The sequence below is a fragment of the Talpa occidentalis genome, unplaced genomic scaffold, assembly GCF_014898055.3.
Source record: "Talpa occidentalis isolate TD23 unplaced genomic scaffold, MPIMG_talOcc4v2.1 talOcc4.12, whole genome shotgun sequence".
NCBI classification, from domain to species: Eukaryota; Metazoa; Chordata; class Mammalia; order Eulipotyphla; family Talpidae; genus Talpa; species Talpa occidentalis.
This window is the reverse complement of record NW_023601212.1, coordinates 8,372,482-8,394,638: the sequence shown is the minus strand read 5'-3', so window position 1 is coordinate 8,394,638 and position 22,157 is coordinate 8,372,482. Positions and strand designations below refer to the sequence as shown.

Here is a 22,157-nt window from a genome sequence, read left to right as displayed (position 1 = left end):
GCGCTCCTCGCCAACCCCTTCCCCCGCGACGCCCCTGGCGCGGCGGGCGGAGGCGACTCCTTTATATAATCGCGGGCGGGCAGGTTGGCGGCTCCTCGAGGGACCCCGGAGCCCGCGGGCCCGACCCGACCCGCCCCCCGAAAACCCGCCCCCGCGGCCCCGCGCGGCCGGGCACCCGGAGGCCCGCGCCCGCCCCGGCCCCGCCCGCCCCCCGCCGCCGGGCAGCTGCGACCCACGCCCGCGCCGGTCCTCGCGGCGCGCACGGCCCTCCCCGCCCCCGCTGCCATCCTGCCACGCCCCGGGCGGCGGGGGCAAAGCCCGGGCCCCCCCGCGCCCGCCCCTGCGCAGAGGCTGGGGGCCTGTTTATCTGGAGGCCCCCACCCCCTCTCCACCCCGGGGGGCCCGCTCCCCCCTTCGCCCCGGGGAGCGCTGGGGCCAGATAAGCTGGCAAGCTGGCACGGCGCCGCGCGGCGGGGCGGAGAGGTCAGAGGCGGGGGGGCGCGCCGGGGGCGGGCTGGACCCCCCCCTAACTTGACAAAACCTAATAACAGCCCGGTCTCCCCCGCGCAGCGGGCGAAGCCCCACGGGAGGGCAGAGACGTGGCAAGAGGGGACCTGCCGAGCCTGTTCTGGCCTCCGAGGCCCGTGGGGGGGGCGGGCCGGGCGTGGGGGGGCCGGCGGCTGCGGCACCTTTAAGACAAGGGAGGACCCCTCTTGCCCTCGGAGAAACCAGGAAGGGAGTCGCGAGCATCATACGGGGCTTTGGCTGTACTGTACAGTTACTGTAGGGCAGTGACGCCGCGCCGCGGAGCGAGGAGCGGAGCGGGGAGCCGAGCGCGAGCGAGCGCCGCGGACCCCGGAGGCGAGCGGCCGAGCAGCCCCGTCCCGACCCCGGGCCCCGGCCCCGCGCGCCCCGGCCCGGCCCGGCCCCGCGAGGTGAGTCGGCGGCCGGCGCGGCCCCCAGCCCCGGGTGCAGGGCGGGGACCGGCCAGGGGCGCAGCGCCCACCCGTGCCCTCCCGGGGAGACCCGGGGAGCCGGGGACGTTCCGCAAGTTTCGGAGGTGGGGGTGGCTGGCAGCTGCCCGGAGGCTGGAGGCACCCTGGATCCCGAGCGCAGGGAGGGGGCGCCGCCCGGGAAGGGGGATTGGGGGCGAAGTGCATGGGCTTGTGCGCCAGCTCCCCCCGCCCCCCACGCCCGGTGCATGGCTTTTTGGGGCTCCCAGGCGCGCGGGGAGCGGGGGAGGGGAAGCGGGGCTGCATTGAGGGTGGGGGGGAGCCGGCGTGGGGAGATAGGGGGGCGCGTCGCGTGCTAAGTTTGCAGCTGGGTACTGGGGGCGCTCTCGCCCCCAGGGGCCTATTCGGTGCTGCGTGCATACGTTGGAGTTGGCCGGGATTGAGATCCGTGGGGGATGGGGGGGGAGGGGGCTGAAAAAACAGGGAGGGGGGCTTTGCAAGGGGGGGGAAGGGGTGGGGTGTCCGAGTGGGCGGGCGCGACCGCGAGGGCCTCTGGGCGTCGTAGTTCCCCCGCCGCTGGCGGCCGGCAGGTGGCTGGATGTGTGGACTACAATTCCCAGGGTGCCCCGCGGCGGCGGCCCGCCGCGGCCCGCGGGTAGGGGCGGTGCGGAGGAGGGGCGGTGAGCGGCGGGCCGGAGAGCCAGTAGATGTGGGCCGATCGCGCGGCGCGGCGCGGGGGCGGGCCCAGCCGGTCCGGAGGCGGGGCCTGCAGCCCGGCTCCCCTCGCCGGGGGCTGGTGGCGGTCCCCGGCTTCCGGCTGCGCGGCCCGCAGGCCGGCCCCCTCCCCGCCCCGGGGCCCCTCCCCGCCTGGTTGTGTAACCGTCCCCAGCCCCCCTCCCCTTGGCCCCCCGTCCCGGGGGGGTGTCACCCACCCGGCCCTTCCCGGGGAGGGCGGCGGCCAGGGCGGCCGCGCGGCGCAGGCGAGCCCGGGGATGCGCGGCCTAGTGCAGGCCGGGCCCGGGCGTGGGGGAGGCGGGCGGGCGGACCCAGATCCGGGGTAATTTGCATCGCCCTCCCCCCAGTCCGGGTGGGGATTGGCCGCCGGCGGCGGGGGGTGGCGCGGGGCCAGGCTCACTGCCGCCTCCCGGCCCCTCGGAGGGAGCCAGCCCTGCCGCAGCCTTCGCCGCCGCCGCCGCCGCCACCGGGGCCGGGCCCCTCGCCGTCGCCCCGGGAAGGAGGTAGGAGCCCCCCGCGCGCGGCGCGGCCCGGGGCCGGGGCGGGGACCGCGCTCTGCGGCCGGGGCGGGGGAGGGGGCCGCTTCCTGCCCCCGCCCGGGCCTGACTCAGCCCTGGGTGGGGGGACCGGCCTGTCCCTCGCCGGCCCCGCGCGGCCGCCCGGCCCCGGGCCCCAGGGGGAAGTGGGGGAGCACTTTTCTGTCCCGCTCGCGCCCCCAGAGCGCGTGACCCCGTCTCCTCTGGCCCGGACCCCCCTCCTTCCCCTTGACGCCACCACCACGTGCGAACCCTGAGCCCGGGCGGTGGAGGGCCGAGCTGGTGGGAATCCGGTCCCCTCCCTTGCTCTTCCTCCGGGGAACCGGCCCCTTCCCCCAGCCCCGGGCCCGGAGGCGGGCAGGGGCTAAGCGGAGCTCTCGGGCCGCTGCATCCCCGGACCCAGGCTTTTTGCGTGTTCTGGGAGGCGCTGCCCGCGCTCCCTGGCGGGCGAGTCCGTGGACCGCAGCGGGAGACTGCTGTCCAAGCAGGCCCGGGCACCCAGTCGGCGCCCACTAAATGTTTGGGGAATGCAGCCAGCAGTTGGCAGAGTGGCAGGGGCAGGCAGGCACTCCTCTCTCCCCAGAACTGGCAGCGGAAGTGAGAGAGGTGTTGGTGCCCCTTCCCCGGGCGTGCCCACCTGGCTCACCCATGGGTGGCGGGTTTGGTTTGCTCCTCCCTCTCTGCCAGCTGCCACTGGAGCAGGGCCTGCGGGAGAGGGCTCAGGGATTCCATGTCAGCCCCCCCAACAGGGCTAAGACACAACCATGAGTGTACCGCTCGGGACTGCGGGCCTCCCCAGCACCAGCTGATTACTTCCTATTGGCAAAACTGGTCTTGGGAGAGGCTCCAGGGAGTCCAGTTTGGGGCCAAGGCTGGGCCAGACTGCTACCCAGGCCTTGAGGGCTCCAGGCAGGGGACAGTTTCCCCCTGGGGTCACCCCCAGTGGGGCGCCTAGAGCACGCCCAGCCTGGCATTTATCTGCTGGGCTCGGGGCTCTGTTTACCACCAGCCATTGCTGTGGAGACGGGAGCCCAGGGTGGGGGGAGGGGGCAGGAGCCCATGGCAAGCCCTGGGATCCGCATGCCTAATGAAGGAAAGAAGAGCCACCAGGACACTGAAATTTTAATTCATGGGTCACTTTGGGGGGGTGTTTATTATTCAGTCCTGATTGGCTGTGGGGTGGCCAGTTAGCACCCTGGCCTGGGCCAGGAGCCACGCACCTCTCAGCAGAGGCTCTGGGAGAGACAGCAGTGGCTGCAGGGAGCCTGAGTGCCCTTTTTCCTGTGCAGAAGACTGGGACTGAGCACAGCTCATTCTTTACCTAGTTGGGAAGGTTCTTGGGGCAGTAGCTGGTTCTGGTGTTTGCTTTCTTTCTTTCCTTGTACTTGGGGTCTGCTGACCCATAGCAGATTCAAACTGGTAGAAGGTCCCACTGCCATATGAGGAAACCGAGGCCCCCAGGAAAGCCAAACACAAGAGTGACCCTCAGAGCAAGTTCTGTGTTGGGCAGGGGAGACTGAGGCCCAGGGACAAGCAGAGAGCAGCCTAAGGTCACCCCGCTGGAGCTCAGCCTGACCCCTATGGTCCTGTCTCCCCCCTTGGTTGTGTCCAAAGTCCTCCCTGTGGTCTCAGCTGAGAGGCACCTGCCCACTTGTCTTCCAGAGGGCCCAGAGTTTGATGCAGGCACCTGTCAGCCAAATGGAGGCTCCCTAGGGATTATCAAACTCTGTGCAAAGAGGACAGCAAGACTCAGAGAGGGCTGACCAGGTAACCAAGGTCACACAGCGTGAGCCCCACCTGCCTCCCAGCCTTCAGTGACCCTGACTGGCAGGCACGTCCATGTTGTTAACGCCGTCTCTGAGCCATACTTCTGTACCTTCGCCCCCAGAGACAGGCAGGGCTCTGGGTTTTATGACCCATTATACCTGAGGAGACTGAGGTAAACCTCACAAAAACCAAGACTCAGGTCCAGTCCTTCTAAAGCAGAGCCAGACCCAGGGGGTGGTACACTGGGTTTTTCAGTGCCTGCCCACTTAACTCTGACCTTGGACAAGCCCCTTGGTCTCCAAGAGCCTGAGCGACCTTCCCACACCTGTAAAATGGGGTTATAGGGTCCGCTCAAGGGTGCCTGCAGATCTGTCTACTTGTGTTCTCCTTCAGTCCCTTGAGGAGGAAGTACCGGCATGGGCTCAGGGCACACGGCAGGTATTCTGTGCGTTGGTCTGAGACACTCAGCACCTCCTACCTGTCACCTTGTGCTCCAGGCATCTGCCTGATAGAACATAAAATGCCCTGCAGCAGCTCTGGGCAGCAGAGACCAGAGGAACAGGCTTGGGTGGAGGCTAGTGTGGTTCAGTCCCAACCAGGCCTGCACTTCCACCTGAGGCCCACCTAGGAAGGTCACATCCCTTCTGCCAACCTCTATTTTCCATCAGTGCAATAGGGAGATAACCTTCAGGCCCCATAGTGTCTTCCTGAAGGTTTGCTTAGTGGTCCCCCAGGAAAGCTTGTTGAGTGACTATGCAGTGTCAGGGCCTAAGGGAGCCGTTCTGCATCTCTGTCTTGATGACCCAAGGGGTCGAGGCCCTTGCTTTGAGTTCATAGATGTCAGCTGGACTTGAGCCCTGTGCCGGGCTCCCTGTGTTACCCCTGGCAAACCCTTCCCCTTTCTGGGCCACTAATAAGCCATCTTCAACCCTCAGGCCCCTTGGGTGGGAGATTTAGTTCCTGGCTCCTATATAGGGGAAGTTTGTGGGGCCAGGGAGGGAGGAGTCCTGGGAGGACTAGTTAGGCAGGACCAAGCCAGATAACCTACGTTCAAACCCAGCTCTGCTGTGTGACCCTGGGCAGGTTGCTTCCCTATTCTGAGCCTCAGTTTTCTGCCTGTAAAGTGAGGGAATGATTACAAACCTTCCCTCCCAGAGCTGTTGGGATTGATGGGTGACATGTTTCTCTTGAGATGATCTCGACCAGGTCCTATAAGCCCCGCTGAGGAGCAGCCTTTGCCCTTGGGCCCCTGGTCCCTAGTTCAGAGCCCCAAAGCTCGGAAAGTATCCTGTTGCGAATCTGGCACTGGTGCGGAGCATGGCCAAAGAACCAGCCCCTCCATCTGTCCCCCCAGCAGGTTGTGGATGGCCACTCTGTGGAAGCGTCCCCACCCACGCCTTTCTGGTTTGACTGGAAAACAAGGCCGGGTCCCACCTCCCATCAAGATGTGTTTAATGGGAGAGAACTGGCTGGGTTTGTGGGCACAGGTCACTGGAGCCCCAGTGGGCTGAGTGCTCCTTTGTCTGGGCCTTCCAGGCTGAGCCCTCCACCTGCTCGGGCTAGGGGCGGAGGTACTGCAGGTGCCTCCAGGTGACAAACAGACCTCAGGGGAGGGAGGGGACCTGCTGGAGTTGAGAGGAGCAGCCTCCTAAAGGTCACCCAGGGCTCTCCTGGGACTCTGGGATATGCAGGTGTCGCCTAAGCTAAGGGTGGGGTAACAGTGATGGATTCTTTAAAGACTAGCTTTGCTTACCCCTGGTGATGGGAAGCTCATTCCTCTAGCTCCACCATAAATGTCTCCACAGAGCTTCCTCTTGGAACTTGGTGTTGGTCTGAACTTCCTGACTCATAACAGCATTCAGAGTGTGGGAAAAGGGTGGGCCTCAACCCCACCCATGAGTTTGGGGTCAGAAGGGATCCCCATGACCTCATCCTCCTTCCACCCCTCACATACTTCCCACTGGACCTTTGGCCTTTCTGCCTCTGGCCCTTTAAGGCCCTGGCAGGAAGCCCCTCCCCATTTAGGGCAATAAATGGACATGTAAAATGGCCGAGGACCCGTTCCGTCCACGTCTGGACCTACACCCAGAGGGAGCCCTTGCAGGGGACTGACAAACCCACTCTGGGCTGTTGCTGTTACCCCCACCCCCACCCCCACCCAATTCGGACTCTGCATCCTGTTCCATTAAACCCCAGGCCAGAGACTGGGCCAGGCGGGGATTGGCACCAGGTCAGGGCGGGGTAACCCAGCAGGACCAACCTTGCAACACAGGCTGGGAGGGGGCGGGGGCAGCTGGGTGCGGGCCTAACAGCCACACCTGGGCACCAAACTTGCTGTGTGACCTTGGGCCGACCGCCCACCCTCTCTGGGCTTGTTTTTTTCCCTTCCAGATGACGGCTCTGCTCTCTTGTCTTCCCTCTGGGGTCCTACCGCCCACTTCCTTGGCACATATGAGGTGGGAAGGAGGTCGAGTTCCTGGAATAGCATTTGTTGGTGAAGTGTCCAGCTCCTCCATCCACGAGAGAAGTGAACAGTGGTTGGGCCTCTGGGTTCTGGTGCTGGCACACAGAAGGGCCTCGGGCAAAGTTTGCTGAATAGATAAGTGTGGGCCTCTTGGCCTAGGGCAGCCCCAGCCCCTTGGCTACCATCCTGAGCCCCCAAGGAAACGGAGGCATGGAGGCTCTTGCCCAAGGTCATGCAGCAAGCAAAGGGGAGAGCCAGTTCAAGCTGGACCGCCCCGCATGGCACATAGTAGGTGGCAGGAGCCCGTCCTCTGGTTTCCTTTTATCCTCTTTTTGCTTTGTGAGCTATGTATGTGGAGGGGTCTTAACCCCTCATTAAGTTGCCCCCCCCACTTCTCCAGGAAGGCACCAGGTGGCAATTACCTGCCTACCCCCAGTGGCTACCCTTTCTTCTCCCTGAGGAGTGTGGGTGGGAGGAGGCCCAGCCCCAATGCTCACCTTGCATCTGACCTTGGGGAGGCTTCTGGAAATGTAGCCTTTTCCTTCCTATCCCTTTCTCCTAGCACCCACCTCCAGGCTTTTGTCTCTACTGTTCCTCATGCCCAGGGCTTCCCAGAATCCCAAGGTCTGTCCTGCATGACACCTGCTGCTTCTGGGGCCAGGTCAGGGCAGTCCTGACCTCACCAGCAAGTGTCCTTGGCAGTTGAGTGGTGGCAGCTCAGGTAGAGGGGTCTGCGTCTCTGCTTGGTCCGCCGCCTAGCCTGAGTCTGAGCACCTCTCTGAGCCTCTTTTCATATGAAAATGAAGGCACCCTGTTAGTTCCCAGAAGTCCCGGACCACAGAGGAGACAGACCCTCAGGAGAGCCAAAAGTAGACCTGAGTTCTGCTGTCTCAGAAAGCAGCTGCAGCGAATGATCCTAGGTTAGATCAGAGGTGGGCCTGGCCCTCCCTGGTATTGGGTGTGCCAGCCAGCTCTGGGTGGGGCCGGGTGTGGGCTTTCTCCAGCACAAAACTCTTTGGTCTTTGGCTCAACGGGTAGCTCATTTTGCTTTGTCCCTACTGTGTGCAGCTCTGCAGAGAAAATTGGGTGTGGGGGAGCCTGGCCGTGGCCCTGAGGGAGGAGGGCACCCACTTCCAGCCCAGGAGGAGCCTGCCGAGGCCTGCCCCTCGGCCGCAGTGTCAGCATCCAACAGCCCTGGAAATCCCACGGAGGGAGAACAGAGCGGGGGCAGGGCTGTGATGAAAGACGGCCCCTTGGGTGTGGGCCTGAGCCCAGGAGACCCTGGCTGTTCAGGGTGGGGCTTCTGGAAGAGAGACGTTTCTTTGGATAGGCATTACCCAGGAAACCACCACCTCAGGGGGCATTGAGTAGGTTCAGGTGCAGGTCTGGCCTCTTAAGGCAAAAGGAGCCACCAGCTCTGTGGGCTAGAAGATGCTGTGGTGCACAGTGGGTGCTTTTATTTTTTTAAAGATTTATTTATGCATACAGGAGCTGGGGTGTAGGCCAGTGGTACGGGAGCAAGAGGATTCACCAGAGACAGAGTGGGGAGCAGAACAGGCAGATCCACTGAAATACACTGCTGAGGGGAGCAGAGACAGGAGAGGTCTGCTGTGCCACATGGGTCACTTCCCTGGCGGGGGATTGAACTCATGCCGCAGTGGCTGGCAATAGCTTGATAACATTGTATCTTTAACCCTTGGGCCACCAGGGTGGCCCCCACAGTGGGTGCATTTTACTACCTGCCCCTCACAGGGTCTCCTGCCTCAGAGGGGGGGCCCCGAGAGGTTGGGGTGGGGGCACAGTGGACGGGTGTGGCAGGCAGGTGGCATGTGTTCCTGGATAAAGGGTGTGGGTCATGTGTCTACAGAGCCAGTTTCCAGGGCAAGGAAGAGGGGAGGGGCAGCCTGTGGGTCAACCTTGCTGGATGCTCTTGGCCAGAATTCTAGTTGTCTCTGGGCCTTGATTTTCTCATCTGCGAAATGGGAAGTCATGCTACTGTCCTTGGCTGGCACTTCCCCAGGCCTGGCCTCTTCAGGAAGGGTCTCAGAATTATCTGGGGAAATACAGGCCTTGGGTAGGAGAGGAGAGAGACATGGACTATCAGACCCATTTAGTCCTGTGCAGCAGGCCCAGCTCACCTAGCATGGAGACCCAGGCCCAGAACTTAGGGCGGCGTAATGGGTTAGGTTTGAGGTCCAAGTTTGCTTCTTCCTTCCCCTGGTGACTTCTGGCAGGCTGGAGTCTGGGCATCTTCATCTTTTTAAGTAGGACTCCAGCAGCCAGCGGAGGGGTAATCAGCTGGATCATCTCAGGTTCTGACCTGGAGGCCCCCAGAGACATTTCCAGGTTTGAGAGAACCTGGAGATGGCTATCTTGGGGCACTGGTCACCTGGGTCAGAGGTCTCTGCTGTGCCTGGGGCAAGAAGGGGCTGAGACCAGTCTGATCGAGAGCCCCATCTGCCCCTGAGGCCCAGGGCCAGACAGCAGATGGTGGCAGGGGGTGGCAGTCACCATAGAGGCCTCCTTCGAGGCTTCCAGTAGCTAGGCCTCAGATGGAGTCGTCTCCCCTCCCAGCAGCCACATCTGAGCCAAACCCCCCCCTCCCACCATAGAGGGCTTGTGGTGGGGGTGGGGGGGTGTTAGCAGCTGGTGTGGTTGGCGGGAAGGAGGGCAGGCCGCAGAGAGAGGCGTCCTGGGAAGTGTAGTGCAGCCTGAGTGGCACACAAAGGCTTCTGTGTCCGCCCTGAAGCCTGGACCCTGCACCCTGGGCTTAGGATAGTCCTTTCCTGGCTTTGGGTCTATGCCCAGCTCCCTTGAGGGGCTGGCCACTTGTGTCCAACTCAAGGCATAGCAGGAGGGGTCCTGCCGGAGAGAGCTGGGCTGGGCTACGGTGATGCTGGGGGTCTCGGGGTCCTTGGAAGGCCCAGATTGGGGCCTATCCCTGGAGACAGCCAGCTGGCCGCCCCGACCTAGAAGAACGTGGGCTGTGTTGGGTGGCTTGGGGCCCACGGGCTCCCCTGAGAGGGTAGAGGGGTGGGGACAGGAGCCAGGGTTGCACAAGTGCCAAAGTGGGTGGATGAGTCACAGCCCAGAAGGCGGAAGAAAGGATGTGGCGCGAGAGGGGTAGAACAGACAGCTGGATTCCCCCCAGCCCAGCATTTCTAAAGACCTCTGCCCATTTAACAGATGGGGAGACTGAGCCCCCCAAGTGACAGGGCCTTGTCCTGGGCAGACCAGCATGGCCAGAGTGACTAGAGAGTTGGGGAGGGGCTTCCTGGAGGGTCCGTGTGTAAGCACCATGTGGACAGGAGGCTTCGAACCTCTGTTCTTCCTTGGGGGATCAGCCTGGGCAGGCAGGAAGGTCGTTCCCCCATTACTCACTGCCTGGGTCCTGGGGTCTTTCCGGGGCAAGAAAGAATTTGTTTTACGGAGGTACTGGTGTCATCCCACCAGGGCACACCACAGCCCCAGTGGCCCCGGCCATGTCCCCAGGTCTTGGCTGAGCCCCCTCCTGCTGAATCTGAGTCTCCCAAGAGACCCTGACCCCACCAGGAGGCAGGAGTGAGGGACAGGCCTAGGTACCAGGTGGGGATGGATATGGCTCTTGGGTCAGATGCCCTGGGTTTGAGTCGTGCACATACAGCCCACCTCCCTGAGCCGATGGTCCCGCCTCTCCAGAAGAGACGGTGCTGTGGGGGCTCGGGTATGCCGGTGCACGGAGGGGAGGGCAGAATCCTGCCTTCAGACCCATGAGAAAACAAGTTTTGTTTTCTGGGTATTTATTGAGCACCTTCTTTGGAATCCCAGGCTACCTCAAGTAGCTCCTTGGATGGGCACCCTTGCGGGCCCTCTAGTGGCAGAGAGGGTGCTGGTGTGGCGTCTCCAGCACCCAGCGTGGGTTTTGCCGGCTAATATTGGGATAAGGTAGCATCAGACTCGGTGCTCAGTTGGGGAAGCAGGCTCGAGGAGGAGTGGCGGGGAGTGGACCGCCTTGGGGCACAGCCGGGGAAACGGGCTGGGGTGCTACTTCCAGAGATCCTCTCAGCTCACCACCGCCCCTTCCTCCCCGGCGCCGCAGGTCTCAGCGCGGAAGATGGCCGGCGGCGTGGACGGCCCCATTGGGATCCCGTTCCCCGACCACAGCAGTGACATCCTGAGTGGGCTCAATGAGCAGCGGACGCAAGGCCTGCTGTGCGACGTGGTGATCCTGGTGGAGGGCCGTGAGTTCCCCACCCACCGATCCGTGCTGGCGGCCTGCAGCCAGTACTTCAAGAAGCTCTTCACGTCGGGCGCCGTGGTGGATCAGCAAAACGTGTATGAGATCGACTTCGTCAGTGCCGAGGCGCTCACGGCCCTCATGGACTTCGCCTACACCGCCACACTCACCGTCAGCACGGCCAATGTGAGCGACATCCTCAGCGCTGCCCGCCTGCTGGAGATCCCCGCCGTGAGCCACGTCTGTGCCGACCTCCTTGACAGGCAGATCCTGGCAGCCGACGCGGGCGCCGATGCCGGGCAGCTGGACCTTGTAGATCAAATTGATCAGCGTAACCTCCTTCGTGCCAAGGAGTACCTCGAGTTCTTCCAGAGCAACCCTATGAACAGCCTGCCCCCCACAGCCGCTGCCGCTGCCGCCACCTTCCCATGGTCGGCCTTCGGCACCTCAGAGGATGACCTGGACGCCACCAAGGAGGCCGTTGCTGCCGCCGTGGCTGCCGTGGCTGCCGGTGACTGCAACGGCTTGGACTTCTATGGGCCGGGCCCCCCAGCTGAGAGACCCCCGGCTGGGGACGGGGACGAGGGTGACAGCAACCCAGGTCTGTGGCCAGACCGGGATGAGGACACCCCTGCCGGGGGCCTCTTCCCACCGCCCGTGGCCCCGCCGAGCGCTACCACACAGAACGGCCACTTCGGCCGGGCCGGGGAGGAGGAGGCCGCCTCACTGTCGGAGGCGGCCCCGGAGCCCGGAGACTCTCCAGGCTTCCTGTCAGGCGCAGCCGAGGACGGGGATGGGGACGGGCCCGACGCGGACGGGCTGGCGGCGAGCACGCTGCTGCAGCAGATGATGTCCACGGTGGGCCGGGCGGGGGCGGCGGCAGGAGACAGCGACGAGGAGTCACGGGTGGATGACAAGGGCGTCGTGGACTACTACCTGAAGTACTTCAGCAGCGCCCACGACGGCGACGTCTACCCTGCCTGGTCACAGAAGGTGGAGAAGAAGATCCGGGCCAAGGCCTTCCAGAAGTGCCCAATCTGCGAGAAGGTCATCCAGGGCGCCGGCAAGCTGCCGCGGCACATCCGGACCCACACAGGCGAGAAGCCCTACGAGTGCAACATCTGCAAAGTCCGATTCACCAGGTGAGCCGGTGGCGCGTGGCGGGTCGGGGGGGCCTTGGGTCCCTTGGCTGGAATGCACCCACATGCGCCTGCCCTCCCCTTGCACGCAGCCCGCCTCCATGTGTAAAACAAGGCTGCCTGCCCTGAAACAGCTCTTTCTCCACTTTGGGGCACCCTTGTGCAACCCGCTGAGAGCAGCCTTCCAGTGGGGACGGGACAGGCGTGCCTGAGAGCAGTGAGCCGCTGGCGGCGGGACGCTCGGAGCCCCTCTTTCCTCTGGTTTGGTTCTCAGGTGGGGGGAGGCGGGGGTTTGCCTCGTGAGAGGTAACAGCTCTGTGAGAAGCAGGGAGCTCTGGTGGTTGTCACTTTTAAGTCTCATGAGCCCGGGGAACTTGTGTCACCTAGCCTGAGTTTTTGGAGCACCAGCTGGGTGCCAGGCCCTGTTCTAGGCCCTGGAAATGCAGAAGTGAAGAAACAGGCCCAAATCCCCATGGTAGCGATGGAGCAAATGCAAAAAAAAAAGTCATAGAATCGATCAAATTCGTTGGTGAAATGCGCCAGGGAGGAAAATTGAGCAGGGGGCTTAGGGGGGTGCTTGGAGTCTGTGGGTGCTGTTTTAAACCAATAGGGAGGCCTCACCAAGATAGTGACATTTGAGCTGAGATCTGAGGAGGCAATGGAGGGAGCCTCCGTGAAGGGAGAAGAGTCGGTGCAGAGACCCTGAGGCCAGTTGGGCTTGGGGGATCCTGCAGTCAGTTGAGGAAAAGGGGGCGCACAGGAGACATGGTTTGACAGGTCCCTGGATAGGAGGAGTTTGAGGCCAGACTTAGGAAAATTTGTGGTTCGGTCTAAGGGTCCAAAGGTGGCTTGCTGGGCCTCTTGTGTCAGCTCAGTACTGGTGGGGGGCTGGCGTGCAGGGGCCTGGCCAGGCGAGTGACTCAGCATCACCCCCTGGCCCCCGCCAGCCCTGGGGTTCCCCCAGCCACACCCACCCAGGCTGAAGAAAGAAGCCATTGTCCCAGCTTCCTGGCCCCACCCTGTGGGTACAGGATCTAGGGGTTGACCCGGCCCAACCCCCCAGCCCCCTCCCCAGAAGACCAGAAAAGGAGGGTGTGGCTCGGACTCCAGGACCCAGGAGTGCCAGGCAGGGGCAAAGGGTGCTGGCTGGAAGTCAGGCAGTCTAGTTGATGGTAGCTTTGGCAGGACTGGGCTCCTGGTAATCTTTGGAGGTTCTGAGTCTTTCTCCAGAAGGGGGTTCTGAGATGACCCTGGTCTCTACCACTGGGGGGTTTCTGGGCCTGGGTGATAGAGGCCCAGTGAGCCAAGGTCAGGAGAAGTGACCATGCTAAGCAAAGGTCTGGGCCTCAACAATAGGCTTGAGGCTCAGTTTCATTTTGACCAGGGATTCTCTCAGCCACCCCACCCCACCCTCCAACCAAAGGTTGATCCTGTTTGGCAGTCAGGGAAACTGAGGCATAGAGAGGGGCATGAGGCCAGACTTTTTCCTCCTACACACCCACCTGTACTTCTCTGCCCCCCACCCCTCCAAGCTGGGGAGCCCATGGGCCCCTCTGAGTCACACATGAGAGTTGAGTAAGCAGGGCCTGTGGCGGCCAGAGCTATAATTACCCAGGTTGAAGCTTGGGGTGGTGAAACTGGGGCTGCCTCCACTCCCACCACACCTGGGCACAGCCCCCAACCTGCTGTGCAGCTCAGAGCAAGTCACTTCCCCACTCTGAGCCTCTGAGCATCATCTGGGCAAATCTGTATGGTGCTAGAACAGTCTGAGTCCCTTTGAGGCTGTATCCCTATGCTGAGATCTGGGCAGGGCAACTGAGAGACGTCAGCCCTGGTCTTTGGGGGAGGTAAGGGAGAGGGAAAGGTAGTTCCTGGCAGTTTTGTCCCCTCACTGGTAACAGACTCACTCCAGGGAGCAATGAGTTCACCGTAGCCCACGTTCTGTTAACTCACATAGGGGTAACACGGCCGGAGAGTAGGCAGAGGTCAGGTTGTAAAGGGCCATGCCTTGTTCCTCAGGACAATAGAGAGCCATGAAAGTTAGAGCTAGTAGGGACAGCAGCTCTGTTGTCAGTACCAGAGAGAGGGACCTGGGGTTGAGAAGCCAGGTACTTTGTGGAGGGAGGGGGACATTCGAGATGGGGCTTTGAAGGATAATTAGGAGCATGTCACTTTTGAAGAAACTCAGTCTGGTTGGTCTCAGATGGAAGAAACCAAGAATGGCTCAAGAGGCTGCAGCAAGAAGCCAGATAGATGCTGACCAGGGCTCTGTAGACAGACCTAGGGGTCCTCCCCTGCCCTGCAGGTTCCACAAAGGAATCCCCCCACTAGTACGGATCAGCACAGTGCAATAGAAATACCCTGTGAGTCATCTCTGTGACATTAGATTTTGTGGCAGCCACATCTTTAAAAAGTAGAAGGAATAAGTGAAAGTCATTTTAATGTAGTTTTCTGTAACCTACCGGATCCATTTCAACATGTAATTGATGTACAGAGTTACAAATGAGCAATTTACGTTGCATCAGGCAGATGAACTCTTCAAGAATTTAGGGTGCCTTTTGTGCTTTTTGGACAGACCAACATTTCAAGAGCTCAGAGGCCTCACATGACCAATGCCTTCTGTGTAGGGCAGAGTGGTACCTGGGCTGTAGTCACCCCAGAACTGATACGATGGTGACCAGCTTTGTGGACTGAAGGGCCCAAGCTGAGCTGGGTCCACACTGTCCCCTGTAGGGGGAGGTGAGCAGGGCAAGAGCCCTGGAATCACTCCCAGCCCCTGCTGTATCAGGTCATAGTCTAGCTGGGGAGACATGCGAGGAAACCAGTGTACAAATAGGAGAATCAGATGGTGGGGGCATAAAGGACTAGGGGACTCAGGGCAGCCTCTCCAAAGAGGTGACAGTGGAGCCAAAATTAGACTGTGAAGATCTGAGGGAAAAAATATGCTCTGGGCAGAAGGTACAGCATGTGCAAAGACCCTGGGGCAGATCCATGCTTATTAGCATGTTGGGCTGACGACCCGTGACCAGAGCAGAGTAAAGGGAATTTGCCAGGGAAGTCCGCGGGGCAAGGATTTGCTCATGCTTTCCGTTACCAAGCACCCCAGTGTCCTGCCTTGTTCCTTGCTGTAGTTTCACACCTGGAACGGGGCCTAGTACTCAACGGGTGCTCAGTCAATGCCTGTGGTGTCAATGGATGCCCCTGCCACTTGGCAGAGCCCCAGGCAAGAGGCATCTCATGCTCTGTGTGAGTAAAGGGTTCAGAGAGACTCAGCCATCCTCAGAACCATAAGCCTTGGCTCCCTGTCTGAATCAGTCACCGTTTTAACCTCCAGGCTAATGGGCAGGGGTGGGGTGGGTGGGACTTTGAAGGATGAGCAGGAGCTTGCCGTCCGCTGACCCTCACCCCCATCCACAGGCAGGACAAGCTCAAGGTGCACATGAGGAAGCACACGGGCGAGAAGCCATACCTGTGCCAGCAGTGCGGGGCGGCCTTTGCCCACAACTATGACCTGAAGAACCACATGCGAGTGCATACCGGCCTGCGCCCCTACCAGTGCGACAGCTGCTGCAAGACCTTCGTCCGCTCCGACCACCTGCACAGACACCTCAAGAAGGACGGCTGCAACGGCGTTCCCTCACGCCGAGGCCGAAAGCCCCGAGTCCGGGGCGGGGGGCTCGGGGGACCCGACCCCGTCACAGGAGCCCCCGCACCACCTGGTGCTCCTGCCCCACCTGGCTCCCCCGACGCCCGGCGCAACGGCCAGGAGAAGCACTTTAAGGACGAGGAGGAGGACGAGGAAGAGGCCAGCCCTGATGGCTTGGGCAGGTTGAATGTAGCGGGCGCTGGAGGGGGAGGTGACAGTGGCACTGGGACCACGGCCGATGGCACCTTCGCGGCCGGACTCGCCTGAAAACCAAAAAGAGAAAACAGAAATCCGAGAGAGAGAGAGAGAGAGAGAGAGAGAGAGAGAGAAAATCACCCACCACCCCCCAAAAAAAAACACAAAAAAAGAAAATCTATATACAGATATCTATATCTATATATATATATATACAGATATATATATATGAAGCGTCACAGAACCTAGGCTAGTGCTTTCTCAGATTTCTCTCCATCGTGTTCTCTCCCTCCACCGGGACCTTCACCTCTCCCTGGCCCCTTCCCCCCACCCCATCCATGGGTTTTGGGGCTTGGTTAGGGGTTTTTGTGGGACACAAGGATTCTGAGCACCGCGCCCCTCTCCTCAGGATGCCCCTGGCAAGGGGTCTGGGTCCCATCCCAGGACCGGGGCGGAGGCGAGGAGGGCCAGGAGGGGCCCGGGATTGGGGTGGGTTTTTCTTCTCTTCCCTCGCTGGTTTATACGAGTCTTTCAGACAAGACCTTAAATGCTTTCTGTCCGCCGTGAGCGGACGTTAAAATGACCCCCGTCCTTATTCCCTACCCTCCTTCCTCAGGGCACTTACTAAGGGGGGGTCTCCCCCCTCGATCTCCCCGTCAGCCTCCCCCCATTCCTGCCTGTGGTCCCCATATCTCCTGGCCGCTGCAACACAAATCTATTTATTTCCAGGCGTGGAGTAAAGGGGAGAAGGCTCGGGGGGTGAGGGGGGCGCCAGGGCAGCTCTCAGGGGCTCCCGCTGCCTTCATTCATGCACTTACAACTCAGCGGGACACCCAAGGGCTACTGCTCAGGGCGCCCCCTGCCACCCATGTCTGTGTTCCCCGACCCAGGCCGCCCAGACCCCCACGAGACATTTGGAGATTCAGAACTTCTTGTCATCACCCCTCCTGTCCCTCTGAACCTCTCCCAATTTTTTAAAGCACTTTTTAGATTTGTTTCCCTCTTTTCCTCCTTAAAAACAAAATTTATATATAGATATATAGATATATATATATATATAATATACTTTTCCTCAGAGGAGCAGGCACCAGTGTGGGGTGAACTACCCAGAGCAGAGGAAACCCAGGGTCTCACGGTGGCAGGGAGGAGGGGAGAGAGAGTCCAGAAGTTCCAATGTCACAAAAGCAATAAAAACTAGATTTTACAAAACGAAAGGAAAAAAAAAAGGCAACCAACCACAATAGAAGTCTTGGCACTTTGTAACAGAACGGGTACTACACTTTATCTTAATTCTTAATTTAAAAACATGTTTACAAGTTGCAACCAACTTCTATGAAAAGTCGAAAAGACAAAAAAAAATAGAGCGAGAGAGAGAGCGAGAGAGAGAGAGAGAGAGAGAGCAAAGAGAAATTCCTAAAAGTTGATTTATTTTTGTACAAAATAATAAAAAAAAAAACCCACCACAGACGTAGAATCCACTTCTGTTCCCCGAGGTGAGAGGGGGGCCAGGAAGGCACGGGCGAGGGACCGGAAGGGTCACGACACCTGCTTCCCCGCGGGAGCGCATGCCGGCAGGACTGGGGCTTTTTTTGTTTCTGCCCGTGTCCTCCCTCCCTCCCTTTCTTTCTCTTTCGGTTCTTTGGAGATGTCTCCTCCCCCCACTAGCCATACGATGGCCGCCCATGCCCATGGGTCCCTCCTTACTGACTCCCTAGCTCAGGGATGGGCCTGAGAGAGGGCTGGCCTTCCAACCAGCCAGAGCAACTTAGTCCCCATCTGCCCCCGCTCGCCCTCAGTGTCCCCCCACCCCTTGACCCTTGCCCACTTCGGGGCTTCCAGCCCTCAGGGCCTGTCCTCCAACATGGCCGCCCTTCCTTGTGGCCACCAAGGAGCCGCCATATTGGACATGCCATCCCTGTTGAGGTGGGTGATGGGGCCCCACCTACAGGGCCTTACGTCCCCCAGACACCCCTCTTTTTACTCAAAGGCACTGACTGTAATCTGGGGGCTGGCACCTGCCTCCCCCCAGCCTCTGGCTCCCTAAAGGCTCGATGTTGACCGAGCCACAGGCCACGGACAGGGGCCAGGGTTGGGGAGACCATGTTGCCAGAGGCCAGGGCACCCTCCCCCCGACTCCCTCTTGCATATGCAATGCCTAGTATGGGACCCTGTAAATAGATGCTCTGCTGAGCTGAGACCCTTCCTCGTCAAAGCCCAAGGTGCAGGGTTCCCTGCTCTCCCCCGCCCGCCACTGGCCCATCTTCCCCAGGCCTCTGTGCCCTGTGACGAACCCCATTTCTCGTCGTCTTTTTTTTTTTTTTTAAAGGGAAGCTTTTCAAGAAGGCAACTTTTATTATTTCTGCAGGCTAGTTTACCCTTCCCGCCCCACCCTGAGCCCATCAGCCCCCCAAATGTCTCAGGACCCCCCCCTCCTGAGGGGGGTGGCAGGGGAGCCCAGGGCCAGGTGGCCTCGTTCACACTCTAGTGTCAAGGGGCGAGCTCTTTTGAAACCCATCTGTGGAAGCCGAGCAGAGTGCCCAGGCCAGGGACCCCCCCCACCCCCAGCTCCCAGAGAGGTTCCTTGAGAGGAAAACCCTCTCCCCCCTCCACACACCCCCTTGCAATAAAACCAACTGAAAAATCACAACTGTCGTCCTGGCCAGTGGGGACAACCAGACTTGGGGGATCGAGGCCTCTGGACTATGGCGGATACACCGGCCGAACCCCTCCAAGCACACTTTAACACAAACCTCTTTGGGAATTGCACTAAATCCTTGCCCCTAGCTCCGAGCTCAGCTTCTGCCAGCCCTGCCCGCCCACTCCGCCTTAACCCCTCTCTTGCTGCCTGCCAGCCCAGCCCGGGTGCCGCAGCGTCTGCATGGGCCCAGAGCCAGGACCCCTGCCCGCCCAGCCCCCCACCTCCACGCAATCACATACTGTATATAGACATGGATCAATTTTATTTTTATTCTTTAAATTAAGGTCGTGATAAAGTGTTGCCAAAGATACTGCTGAATTCTCGCGTTTCAGGAAACAAACAAACAAAAAAAATATTTGAGGGGGAACGTGCTGACTGGTCAGAAAGGACACAGCAAAAAGTTTTTTTGTTTGGTTGTTTGGGGTTTTTTTTGTGTGTTTTCTTTTTTTGGGGTGTTTTTTTTAACTGCCTGGTACAAAAAAAAAAGAAAAAAGAAAAACAAAGCGAAATTGTTATTTACATCATCTTGGTGAAGTTGCGTGGGTGTGTGTGTGTGTGTGTGTGTCGGTGTGAGTGTGTGTGAGTGCGGTCCAGGCTGGGGGGGCTTCAGGTGGGGGCTCTGGGGGGCTCTGGGGTGCAGAGCCCTCACCTGGAGTGATTGCCAGCCTTTGGGCCTGGGAGAGAATTAATACCCTTTGCTGCTGCTCCCTGCCTACAGCCCTTCCCACCCCCGCCCCGCCTTTTGAGATTAAGAGAAAATTTTAAAAAGGCAAAAAAATAAAAAAAATAAAATAAAATAAAAACCAGTGAATGTAAAGTGCCAGACCAGGCCCAGACTGGCACGGGGATGGGTCTGTGCCCAGCTGGGCTCCAGCGGGCCATACCAAAGTCTGCCCCCCTCAGGCAGCTAGCCCAGGAGACCCCGCGCGGCCATCTCGTCCTGTCACCGTTTGTACATGGCTGTCCTTCTGCTTCCTTCCGAAGGGGAGTCCGGGGAGGGAGGGGAGGATCAGCCCCTTCCAGGGTCTTCTGGGGGGGTTTGCACTACTGAGACCCACTGACCATGGCGGGAGCAGCTCTGTCGGCCCAGGTGGGACCAAGGCCAGGCCCCCGGGACCCAGGCAGCCCAGGCAGCCAGGATTGTAGGAGGTGAGACAGAGGGAAAGGAAAAGCAAGAGGGGAAAAAAAAAAAAAGAAAAAAAAAGAAAAGCAAAAGTCCTATTTTTTTGAGAAAGAAAGATATTTATATTTGCAGTTTTATTTTAAAAAGTTATTTAAGCTGAGGAAGCAGCCTTCCTGGAGGGGGGTGGGGGTTGGCTGGTGCAGGACGGGTCGGGGCCTGGGAGGGTTCAGGGCCCTGGGAGCCATAACCTCAGAGTCAAGACTAGCTCGCACTAAAATACATAGATTTATGGGGTGGGGGGGTGAGGGACAGGGCTAGGAGATGGAGGGGGCTGGGGAGACCCCATCTCATGGCCGGGGCTGCCTGGAAGCCGCCGCCGAGGGTCCCAATGCCCAGGTTCCCCCCTGTGCCCCACACAGGCCCAGACAAGAGGTGCCTTGGACTTTGGGGGGCCAGGCCTGGCGAATGGGGAGCTGGGGCAGCACCTGCGGGGCAGAGCACAGAGCAGACATTCCAGACTGTATTTGAGAGTCTTTATAAAGTGTGGGAGATTAAAAAAAATCAATTGATAAAAATGCACTTTTTGGGGGTGGGGGGAGAAGCTTTAAAAAGTAATAATAAAAAAAAAAAGACAAAAGATGATGAAAAACCAGAAAAAAAAATCATTTTTCTTGTACATAAAGAAACCACTAAACGCAGCCTGTTACGACCGCTGCCGCCTCATTTGCCTGATTTTCACGTTCTTTGTGTTTTGTTTCGGGGGAGGCTGGGGATGGGGAATGGAGGGTTTGGAGGGCTTCTATCCCCTGGGTGGGCCCCTTGTCCACACTACTCGGGCCCCCTGCAAGTGGGGTTCCAGGGTAAGGACTCGAGCTCAGCCTGACTCTTCCAGCTAGTAGACAGGGACATGAATAATGGTCCCCCAGGGCAGGGTGGGTGTGCTATTTGCAGTGCCAGGCCTGGGGCCTCTACACAGGAAGTGACCCACTGCCCCTGCTCCTGTTCCAGGCAGGTGGCACCGGAAAGGGACCCAAGGGAAGGTGTGGGCACTGGCAGGATGGGTGGGGAGAACCGACCTGGCGGGCACCTCAGTCACTTCCATCTGGAGGGTTTGTGGAGGCCCTGAGCAGGGTGGCCTTGGCCAGGATCTCCCAAGACCCAAGAGGCCCCCCAGGGATGGCTCCACGCCAGGCCCCAGAGACATTATTAAGGATATGGAGCCAGAAACCCGAGCTGGCAGCTCTCCCACATCCTCTGGAAGTGGCTGGGGCCCATTCTGGAGCGGGAGCTGTAGGCTACAGCCCCCCACCTCTGCACAGGGGTCACCGAACACAGCCATCTCCAGGGTACTTGCCTCCTCCTGTCCCCCGAGTGGGACTCAGGCCAGCAGGGCCTGGGGTGGGGGTGGGGTGATGGGGGAGACACCAAAGGGGGTCAGAGATAGTCGCCACAACCTGGGAGAGGATAAGCCAGGTGGTGGCTCTCGGCCCCTCCTCTGTGGCCTGTGCTCCCAGTGGTGTCACAGGGAGTCAGTCTGGTCACCAGGCCCGAAGCTTGGGGTGGGATGCTGGGTGACGTTGTGGAGGTCCCCCCTCAGGGGCAAGGTCACTTACTTGTCTGCACTCACATGGTCATGCGGCGGCACATTTGAAGCCGGGCCTCCAACTTGGGCTCGAGGGGCACTGCCAGCTCCGCAGGAGACCCCAGAGGACCTGAGCCAGCCACTCGGAGACTGGAGGACCTTGACCAGGCCGGTCGGCAGCAGGTCCAGCCACTCCGCGAGCCAGGGCCTCGGCACGCATGCTCCCACACCCCCTCCACCGAGACTTGTTTCTGAGCTATACTGCACGCCCCGGTCACCCTTGGAAAACCAATGGTTTTAGCATATTTGAATTGTACAAGCGTCACCTCCATCTAGTTTTACAACATTCCATCGCCCCAAAAAGGAACCCGTCCCCACTAGCAGTCACTCCCGTCTGGACAACCCCCGGCCCACTCTCTTCGCGGATGTCCCTGTTGGGACGTTTCATGGAAATGGAGTCACACCGGGGTGGCCTTTCGTGTTGGCTCATTACAGGTCGTCCGTGCTGTACGCATCAGTTTCCTCCACAGGGCCGAGGACTTCCCTGTTCGCGTAGGTCCCGCTGCGTATCGATTCATCCCGCAGTGGACCCGGGCTGCGTCTACCTCTGGCTGCTGTGAATCACGCGGCTGGAACATGTGTGCGCAAGTTTTCGAGTGAGCCTGTGTTCACTTGCCCCGGGGTCTACGGAACTGCTGGGTCAGATGGAAACCCCATGGCTAACTTTGGAGGAGCTGCTGGACCGTTTTCCTCATCGGCGGCCCCATTTTCCATTCCCCGTCGCCACACACACGGGTTCCGGTTTCTCCCCACCCTTGCCAACGCTCGGGGCTGTCTGAGTCTGGCTGTCCTAGCGGGGTGACGTCTGCCTCCGGTGTGATTTGCATTTCCTGGTGGCCAATGATGCCCGGCACCTTTTGATAAGCTCGTGGGCCACCGGGCAGACAGGGACAATCCCAACTCCCTGCCCGCGCCAGCAGCAGAAAGACAGCAGAGCCCGAAGTTCAAAATGAAACCTCCCTCCTCTGACAAAATGTCGCTCGTCTCGAAGCCTGCGCGTCACACAGCAGGAGTGACGCCCACGTGGCGGCTCCCCTCCTCCC

At 60.2% G+C, this 22,157-nt stretch overlaps 1 protein-coding gene across 2 annotated transcripts; it reads left to right on the top strand.

Moving 5' to 3' along the window:
- Positions 1-881: 881 nt before the first annotated feature.
- ZBTB7A (zinc finger and BTB domain containing 7A) lies at positions 882-18,940 on the top strand. Of its 2 annotated transcripts, none has more exons than XM_054693056.1 (3): positions 882-935; positions 10,534-11,813; positions 15,228-18,940. In XM_054693056.1, the coding sequence occupies exons 2-3, from the start codon at positions 10,549-10,551 to the stop codon at positions 15,721-15,723; spliced, it is 1,761 nt and encodes a 586-aa protein (XP_054549031.1). In that variant the 5' UTR covers positions 882-935; positions 10,534-10,548; the 3' UTR covers positions 15,724-18,940. The 2 variants fall into 2 exon arrangements, with proteins under 2 accessions (XP_054549031.1, XP_037360979.1); XM_037505082.2 differs by lacking the exon at positions 882-935 and adding an exon at positions 2,142-2,191.
- The last annotated feature ends 3,217 nt before the right edge of the window (positions 18,941-22,157 follow it).